The sequence below is a fragment of the Pteropus vampyrus genome, unplaced genomic scaffold (assembly GCF_000151845.1).
Source record: "Pteropus vampyrus isolate Shadow unplaced genomic scaffold, Pvam_2.0 Scaffold108, whole genome shotgun sequence".
In the NCBI taxonomy this organism is placed as follows: Eukaryota; Metazoa; Chordata; class Mammalia; order Chiroptera; family Pteropodidae; genus Pteropus; species Pteropus vampyrus.
The window spans coordinates 275,917-286,171 of NW_011888889.1; the positions used below are offsets into that span (position 1 = coordinate 275,917).

The window sequence follows — 10,255 nt, forward strand, 5'->3', positions numbered from 1 at the left end:
ACAATAGGTTTCCATGTAATAGGATTGAAGACAGAGCTTGCTTTCTGATATGATGATCCAAATATAATTCCTCATCCTTGTTACTTACTGGACACTTAACAACTATGTGACTTTAGGAAAATTAAATCCCCTCTGAGCTTCAGTTTCTACATTTGAGTAATACATACTTACAGGTTGTTAAAAATATTAAGGGATGTAAAGTATGATAAGCCTTTCACATAAAATTCCCTGTATAAACATGTCGTCATCTTCTCAGCATTGTATGACCACCCCTGATCAAGGTTGTAGAAATAAATATTTTTCAGTAAATTGTTGAAGAGAGAGATGAGAGCAACTACAAGACAATATTACTTAAGTATTTCATAGCATTGAATTATTGGGCTTCTTTTAAGAAAACTAATATTCTTATGAAAATGTAGAATACTCAAAAAATAATTTTGAAATATTCACCTTTTTTTTTGCAATACCTCCTCCATTCCTATATAAAATATGTAGAGAAATTAAGTCATTCTCTATTTGAAATATTAAATGTTGTGAGATCTTGACTCTGTTGCTAACAGGATGCCTCGATGCGAGTTAATAGGATCAGTAATAGAGTATCTCCATTACATGTGTAACTATGATAATATCTCAAATCTAAAGTCCTAATTATGCTTAATTTTGTTTTCAAAAATATCTCTAGAATCTTTAACCTAGTCCTAAGGATCCCAGACTATATTTCTTCTCTAATTTTTCAATCTTATGCTGAATATGCACTTGTTGTTCTAATTACTATGGGGTCCTTCAGTTAAGACTCAGTTTAAAGGTAGCTTCTTCCACTAAATAGGTATGAAAAAACACATAAATGCAAAGGTTCTGGGGGTATTGAACTGGGTTGCAACTCAAATGCTAGAAATCTATTATTGGATTACTTAATGCAAATTCTTTTACAAAGTCATGCTTTTAATTCTCTGGTATCTTGTGATTTTAGATTTCACACCAAGGGAGACAGAGGGCTAACAGTAACATTGCAAGAAAAAACATCAGGGAGGCAGATGCTAAGAGAGTTTGAATTTGTGCCTCCACTTGGGATACAAAGAGAAAATATAGGCCTGAGAGCTCCTTGAAAGGCAAGATGAGAGAAATTATAAATGAGGAGACTCTTTGTCACATCATAGAATGATATCTGCCGATACTTACAGTCTAGAAAAACTCCAACTTTGTGCATCTGCTCTCCCAAAGAGACCCTTTTTAAAGGGGGGAAGACCCAGAAGGTATAATCGGTTCCCATCATGGAGCCTGTGAGTAAGACTTTATCTCTGGAAGCTTTGAGTGTGTCACCCTTTCTGCTGGCAGAGTCTTCAAATACACCCAACTGCCATTCTGTTGCTTTTTGCACATCCACCTCCCAGTAGTGCCTTCCTGAGGCGAAGCTCTCCACACCCAACACAGTAGCACTGAAGTCAAATCTCCCTGGGTTGCCAGGTACATCCTGCTGGACATTTCTGAGTCTTATACTTCTCAGATCTTCAGATAAGACAAGATAGGGATGAGCTGTTTTAGGATCCAAAGTTATAGGTCCTGCAGGGAGAGAGAAATTTAGTTAACCAAGGGGTTCATCAAAGCCAGTGACAGAGTCTGATGCTTTCTAACACACAGGAGCTTCTCAATGAGTGGGCACAAATCTCAGGCACAAATATGGGAAGAAATCTAGGAGAGTCCTGGAAAAGTAACCTCTAAACTTTGTTTCAAGATATGGACATCATAGAGGAATGAAGTCAATAAGATGATGGAAGGAGATGCAATGTATCTGAGGATGAAGAAGAAAACAAATGATAATGGACTACAACAAGGTATAGAAGTAACTTTCAAACCAGAAAGGAACTTACTAAGCTATAAAAATGGCCTAGTATCCAGTCAGCCAGTATCACCTGAGACCTAACTCTAGTCCTCTAAAAGATCTTCTCCAAGCCTGGAATGGCCAGAAGCATTGGAGTCTCCTAATAAAGTAGTTCATTCATGGTTCTTCCCTGTGACTGAATTACTCTTCTCATCCTAAATATTACCAGAGTATGACATAGATGCCTAAAAATTGCTTCCTCAGACGCTAGATAGAGTAAAACAAAAGAAAACATATTAGCAGAGGGTAGAAAATCTGAGAATCCTCCAAAAAAATCAACTATGAACAAGAAAGCTCAATGTCATTTCTTATATCTGAATGAAAGTGATAATTGTCTTTACATCTCTGACTGTTCCTTTTCTTTCTTTTTAACTGCTAAATTCTGTGATTTCTCATGGCTTGGTCCAGAGTCTTCCTTTTTACTTCTTGTATTCTTTCCCTCTATGTAACTTCACTTAGCCTCAGTTTTAAATATCTCCTATATGTTCGAGACTTACGCCACAAACAAGTTGCCAAATACTAGTTGGACATAACTGAGGCATTTCAAACATTCTACATCGAAACTTTAATCCCCAAACGTATTCCTTTCCACTTTCTACTTTCTACTTTTCAGTTAATAGCACACTTAATGCTTGAGTTGATCAAGCCATAAACCTGGAATAGTTCTTTATTTCTTACTTTCTTCAGCATCTAATCCAGCACCAAGTTTTATTGCCAAATGAACATAAACCTCTGGATTTGAAGCCCAATTCATGTCATTATTAGGGTGGTCTTAAAAGCCACAAGCCTTGAATTTTAAGTTTCAAGTTGTCCCAGGCACTTAGTATTTACAGAAGACTGGCAGAAACGAATGTAAGTTCTTCCAAGATGAATGCACAGCTTCATTTTTGACCTCAAAGAATTTCTAAAATTAATATCTGAGAGAAAAAGTTAAGCTTATCTATTAAAAAATCATTAAACACACACAAAGTAGGAGAGCACTATTGAGTGAGACTAGCAGAAATAAATCTGAAGAACATAAATGTTAGAATTACCAGGCACAGACTCTAAAATAATTTTTTTCTATGTTTGAGGTAAAAAGCTTAAAAATATGTACAGGACATAGGAAACTGAAAAGTAAGGCTAACTAGACTTGACAAAAAACCCAAAAGATTATGTAGAAATTGTGCTTGCTTCGGCAGCACATATACTAAAAGATTACATAGAAATGAAAATAAAATGAATTATCTAAGTTAATGGATGATTACAAGAAAAGAAAACTCCAGGTCAATATGCCTCAATAATATAAATACAAAAATCCTTTAAAAATATTAGTACATTGAATTCAGCAATATATAAAATAAGTAATATCACTACCAAGAATTTATTCTGAGAATGTAAGGCTGGTTCAACATCTGAAAGTAATATAATTCACCATATTAATACATAAAGAAAAAACATATTTTAATTGATACAGAAAATGCATCTAATTAACTCGACATTGATTCATGATAAAAGGTTTTATCAAGTCAGAAATAGAGGGTAATTTCCTCAACTTAGGGTAAAGCAAATATGAAAAACATAGCTAATATCAAACTTAAAACTGAAATACTGAATGCTTTCTTTCTTCCTAAGATCAAGAACAAGGCAAATGTTTCTCACCACTTCTATTCAGTGTCGTATTGGAGTTCTGAGCCAGTACAGAAAGGTGAGAAAAATATAGAAATTTTTTGTTAGGGTAGGAAACAATTTCTTAGGATGCAAAAGCACAAATCATAAAAGAAAAAATTGATAAACTGAACTTCAAAATTTAAAATTTCTGCTTTTCAAAAAACATTAGATAAATAAAAATATAAATCACAAAGAGAATATTTGCAAAACAATATCTAATAAAGAACTGGTAATTAGAATATATAAAGAAATCACAAAATTCAATGAGAAAATAATTTTTAAAATGAGGAAAATATTCATAGATATATTTCAAAGAAGAGCAACAGTAAAGTGTAAGTAAACACATAAAAATATGCTCCATCACATTAGCCATTTCAGAAATACAAATTAAAAATCAAAGTGATTTGCTGCTACATAGTTTAAAATAAAATGACAATACGAAATGCTGGCAAGGATGTAGAGCAACAGAATCTTTCATGTATTACTGGTGGGAATACAAAATGGTATAGACATTCAACCAAGAGAAATGAAGTCATGGCCACACAAAAATCTATAAGCAAATATTTATAGCATAAAGTTGAAAACAACTCATGTCCATGGAATTACAAAAAAAATTTTAAATATTGTGGTAAGTTCGTACAATGGAATACCACACAACAAAAAGGAACTACTGATACACGCAACAAACTACAATGTGCCTCAAATGCATTATACTAACTGAAAGAAACCAGACTCAAAATGCCACATACTGTGTGAATCCATTGACAGAGCATTCTGGAAAAGGCAAAACCACAGGGGTAGGAGATATAAATCTTTCATTACATATATTGACTTTTTTCATACAAGTTTAAAATTTTTAAATAGTGAAATAATTATGTTTCAGGGTTGAGAAAATTGTAAAGAATTTGCATAGGAGAGCCTTTCAACATGAGATCATGCAATTATTATCTTGTTATCTTATGTGTGTAAGCATATTAAACTCTCCAATCTTTTATATCCTTAAGCTATCTGGAATTTACTTTTATTTATGGTAGGATGTAATCACAGATGTGTGTCAACTTACTCTGGAGCACTTTAAGCATTTTGCTCATTCCTGGTATTTGGCATAAACTCAAGTCTGTGATTTGGGCGGGCTCTAGACACTGAAGCAGTAGTGAACCACCACTCCTTTAAAGAAAAGACAATCTCAGTTATGTGGGCAGACCCCAGGCCCCTTGACCCAGAGGATGATCTCATTACACAATCTCTCTATCCCTATCCCAACATCTTACCCACTTTACTGCTTACACATCAGACCCTGATTCTGACCCAAATGTTTCTAAAATGAAAACTTACTGGTCCAGACAATATCTTGCATCCTATGGGGGGAAAAAAAAAAGAAAAAAAAAAAAAAAGACAGTTACTAATGGATATCAAAGAAATACAAAGTATGAGGACAAATTAAATTTCAGAGTCAAGATTAACCAATACCCACAAGCCTTTTGTGAGTTGTGCTCATGAAAATATCTTCAAATAATAAAACTTGATTTCTATGTTAATTTCTTCAGATTCATGATGCTAATTCTCAGATACCAAATTTTAACATGAAATAGGAAAAATTGATAAAATGCTTGAAGTTATTGTTATATTCCCAAGGGAAATATTTTCTACACCTCATTTCAGCCATCTTATTCAGAACACTCTTCATTCCAATTCAGTCCACCTGTTTGCTTTCTATGCTGAAAGTGGCAAGAATTAAGACATGTGAAGGGATCTGCTAGTCTGGGGAGAGTGGTTGGAGCCAGGCAGGTCAGGAATGAAGCATAATTTGGTCACCCCTATCCCCACCATCTAGAATTGGGTTTGTCTCTAGAACAATCTAAGGGTTTATGTGTAGGGGCTTCTCAAATAAGAGCACTCAAATTGCTAATATGTTCCTGGCAGAGGGAAATGGAGAGTCTTAAAAAGATATTTGCATGTTACCATACAAAATTAAAAATATACAATACTATATAAATAAATATCACCTTTATTTCCCAATGTTACTGCCGATTAAAATGTGTGTTTATATTTCCAGAGGCAGTCTGATTGTCAATGAGCATATGTCTATATTCTTTAAAACCAAACAAAAAGCAGTTTTGCATCTTTTTTTTTTACTTAACAAAATATCTTAAAGATAGTCTTTTAATGCCCAGAGCTTCTTCATCCTTTTTGTATGGTTGTAGAATATTCTGTTATATAGCCGTATCATGATTTGACTAACCAATTATTTATTTATTAAAGGACATGTCAACTTGAACTTACTATTAATAATTTTAAGGTAAGAATTCATATCATGAAGTAGCTCTGTACTATGATTTCATGATGACTCATAATACTTTTGGTGATTAGAAAATAGCTATATCGCCCTCACTAATGATTGAGTATCATTGGATATTGTGTCCTGGAACTGACCGCCAATGAGTATGGTCTACTTCTCACATCTCAAACACTACAAAGAAGATTCTTTCTAGAACCTTACCTGGAGCAACGCTAAAGTGGATTCCCCACACTTCTTCTGTAGTTCTGCGGTGATTTTTTGGATGCTGCAGATCTGTTCAGAGAGCCTGACTTCACTCTCCTTCAGTTTATTCATGTTCTCTCTCCCCAGATTGTTCAGTCTCTGCAGAAGCAACTCCTTATTACTATTTAACAACCAATAATTTCTCTTATTTGCTATTTGACCACCTTTTTAAAAACTTGCTTTGCCATCCTGGAAATAGACATAATTAGATAAGGCCAGGATATCCCTCTGTGTCAAGCAGGACACCTCATAGAAACTTTATTCTTTGACACAATATATTTATGTAGACATTGGTGATATGCGTGCAGTCCACTTATTCAGATAACTTGGACCTAAAACAGATCATTTTATGCTGTGCAGTTTTGTTCAGAAAGTTTATGTCCTTTGTTATAGATTTGAATTAGAAATTAAATATCAATAAAAATTAAATAATCAAGCCAGTGCTACCAGTTTCTTTTTTATCTTTGCAAAGATGTTCCACCTAGGCACATGAGCATGTGTTCATGTTATTTTTTCTTAAAGAACACAAATAATGGCTTATTATGTGTATTGCTGATCTGATATCTTGCTTTTTCCTTAATAAATAATATGCTCTTGGAATGTTCCTTATCTATACACATACAGCCATGTGATCTTTTCTAAATGAAGATTTCATTTTATGTACATAATGATTTATTTCATAAATCCTATATTAATGGATATAGGTTGTATCTAATCTCTTGCTATTAATAAATCTTATAGTAATAATAATACCTAATACTTATCCAGGACACAATATGTCCAAACACTAAAGTGCTTTATGTAGACTATCGCATTCAAGCCTCACAACACTATTATGAACCAGGGACCACTATTATCCCCACTTCACAGCTAAAGAAACCAAGCCATAGGTTAAGAAACAAATTGAGGGCCACATACAAGCTAATAAAAAGCAGACCCAAGATAGAAACATCATCAATCCAACTTCAAAGACTACCTCTAAGCCAGGCTTCAAACTAAAACAATTTGACAGCATTCTCTTATCCACATGTTTTTTATATGCAGGTAAATATATTTGCAACAAGTTCTCAGAAGTAGAATTGCTGGATGAATATACAAATCCTTTTAATACATATGTGACTGTCACTGGATGTTTTATTCTGGAACTGACACATTCTTCTCTTCTTTCTTTTATTTCCCAAATATTGTAAGGATGCCATTTTCAACAAGTCACCTGTATCATTTCCTTGGATTTCTCCTCTAGTTCTGCAGAAAATTCCATCATTTGCCTCCGACTGGCTTTTCTCAAGTCCTGGTTGAAAAGTTCTGGTTGTAGGCTCTGGAAGTTCATCTCTTTCTCTTCAGTCATCAACCGGAACATCATTTTATATTCAGACTCAATCATCTCTTTAAAATTCTGCTCTTCTCCCTTTATAATACATACAGATATAATGGACTTCAGGTAGAACACCACAGATTGACCAGAATGTCTCTTTCCATCTCCAACTTCAATATAAGGGCAAGGAAATATAAAGTATGAGGACAAAGGAAATTTCATAGTCAATATCCACCAGGACATTAACACAAACCTTGAACATAAAACACAGATGAAGGAATGTTAATTGACTTAGAGAACTGAGGAATCTAATCTCAGTAACTGAAGAGAAGGAAACCAGAAAAACTGAAAATCGAAGTCAGCTGTTTGCTGATGCTCTCAATAGGGGGTATGAGAAAAGAGGGATCAATGGGCTATTTATTCCAAGGTTCTTAAGACTTAAGCAGCTAGAAGAATGGAGCTGACAAAACACAGAAACGGAAACTATGAAAGAGAGAGATTCCAGAGGTGGGAATGTGAAGCTGAGTTTTGGATATGATGATTTTGATTAATCAATTAACCATCCTAGGAGAGATGCCTCGTAAGTAAGGTGGACATTAAAGCCTATTATTTGGAAGGCTGGGCTGGAGATATACATTGGGAGTAGTCAGCTTAGTGTAATATTTAATCTCATGAGACTCAGTGGAATCAAGAATCAAGAACCTGACCACTTATCTCCTTTACCTCTACCCCACCAGTTTACCATTACCTGTCCCTGATTATTGCAACAGCCCTTTTCAGGTCTCCACCTCTGCTCTCACCCTCCTATGGTCTATTCTCACTTCATCAGTGAGCGTTTCTATGAAAATGGAAGTGAGATCATGTTATTCTTCTGTTCAAAACTTTTCACTGGATTTCTTATTTCATTTAAAGGCAACTACCCTGCAAGATTTGGCTCCTTTATCTTCTAATCTCATCATCTTCTAATCTCCATTTCTTTCACACAACCACAACCAAGTAAACACCCATCTTGAGACCTTTGTACTTGCCCTCCACTCTGCCTAGTACCTTCTTCTCAAGACTACATGGCTCAGTTCCACACTTCCTAGAGTTTCCTCAAATGCCACTTCTGAATGACAAGGCTCTGATCACTTTGTTTAAAAGTGAACCCCATAGCTCTTGCTTTTCCAAACAACAACAAAACAAAAAACAAAAAAAGTATAGCATTTAAGATGTAACATATATTTGCTTGTTTTGTTTACATCTAGTAAAATGTTAATTGTGCAATGGTTGAATTACCCACCCCCCCACCACTGCTGAACCCCCGACACCTAGCATAATTCCTGGCAAACAGTGGGACGCCAATATTTGTTGAATATATGGTACTTGGGGCTGAAAAAAATGGGGATCAGCTGAAATATTCTTATATAGCCAGGTAATTCTCCTCCCTTACCATTTTCAACTGGACGTTTATTTTCTTTAAAAATTGAAAGAGGGGGAAATGCCAAATCTGTTGTCCAGGGCACAAAATAAAGTTAAATATGGAGAGAGCATGAAATCAGAAGTGAAACGTGCATAAACTTCTCTTTAAAATGGCCACCAAAAATACATGAGGCGTTCATTCTTCTATAGCATAGGTACAATGTTATAAACTGTGCTATTAATCTTTTTTATCTCTGCCATTAAGAGTTGTGAATGCCACCTCACTAACAAATTTAATATAGCTAATTTGTATTTCTTTTACCATGAGCAAAGTTCAAGATCTTCCTATATGTTCAAAAGATATCTGCATTTTCTGTAAACTCTTATTTCTTTGATCATTTTTCTGTTAAGTTTTTAGTCTTTTGCTTATTGAATTCCAAGCACTTTTTATATGTCAAAAAATTAATACTTTTCTTACCTACAGATTTCAAATCTATTTTTCGGTGTTGTCATTTGTATTTTGATTTGCTTATATTATTTGGTATCCAATATTACAGGTAATTTCCCCCAAGAAGCAAGATAAGCACTGACCTGAACCATCACCATTCTTTCTTTCTCATCAGCTAATAGGTTTTTAGCTACTTCAAGTTTCTCCATCAATGTGTTCAATAGCTCCTGAAATAACTTCTGCAGAGAAATAAGTCACAGATTTCCAGGTAAAGTAATTGCTTTAGAACAGTTAAATTCACAAACTTAGACAACTGAAAGGCCAAAGCCCAGTCTATGTTTTCTTAGCCTTGAAGTTGGAGTTCTAAATATAGTTAACTAAATACGGCTAGTATTCTTCGATAAACATCAACTAGGGGAGTGGTCTTAGAAGATCAGAGTATCTGTCCCCTAAATAAATAAGTTAATAAATAAGAGGAGGAGGCCAGAATGCTAGAGTGCTCTGGAATCTGGATGAAGCTTACCCTGTAATTCTCAGCGGCCTCTTGTACTCCATATATCATGTGATTCTTATGCTCCGGGGACTGGAGGCACTTGTCACAAAGCGTGATTTGGTCGTCATCACAGAACAGCAGGTGTGGTTCCAGGTGTTTCTCACAGTAGGCATCTTCTAGGATTTTTTGCTGTAACTTGAGGCTGAGCCTTCTGGACATCCCGGCAGATATTCGTAGTTGAAGATTAGGCAGTTTCTGATGTGCAATACTTTTTCCTGCACTCCGAACAGGAAAAGAGTAAAGGTGTTCTGGGGCAGACACACTTGCCAATCACAGCATCCACAGTCAAGCATCAGAGCAGGTCATCGCATTCTGGACTCCTCAAATCCAGCACGTCTTCTCTTTGGTAGTCCCGTGCTTGGGGAAAGAGACATAAGGAATGATATCAGCGTTCTAGAATTAGAAGGGCTTTCTTAAGTTTCTGAAAATTTTAAGCAATTGGCTAAAAATTAGTTACAAGTGAGAAC

The 10,255-nt window shown here is 35.1% G+C and overlaps 1 protein-coding gene across 1 annotated transcript; it reads right to left on the minus strand.

Moving 5' to 3' along the window:
• Positions 1–973: 973 nt before the first annotated feature.
• Positions 974–9,947, minus strand: TRIML2 (tripartite motif family like 2). Its single transcript, XM_011365275.1, has 7 exons — positions 9,759–9,947; positions 9,379–9,474; positions 7,285–7,479; positions 6,030–6,170; positions 4,865–4,887; positions 4,593–4,693; positions 974–1,560 (listed from the first exon to the last, which is right to left on the minus strand). The coding sequence occupies exons 1-7, from the start codon at positions 9,945–9,947 to the stop codon at positions 974–976; spliced, it is 1,332 nt and encodes a 443-aa protein (XP_011363577.1).
• Positions 9,948–10,255: the final 308 nt, after the last annotated feature.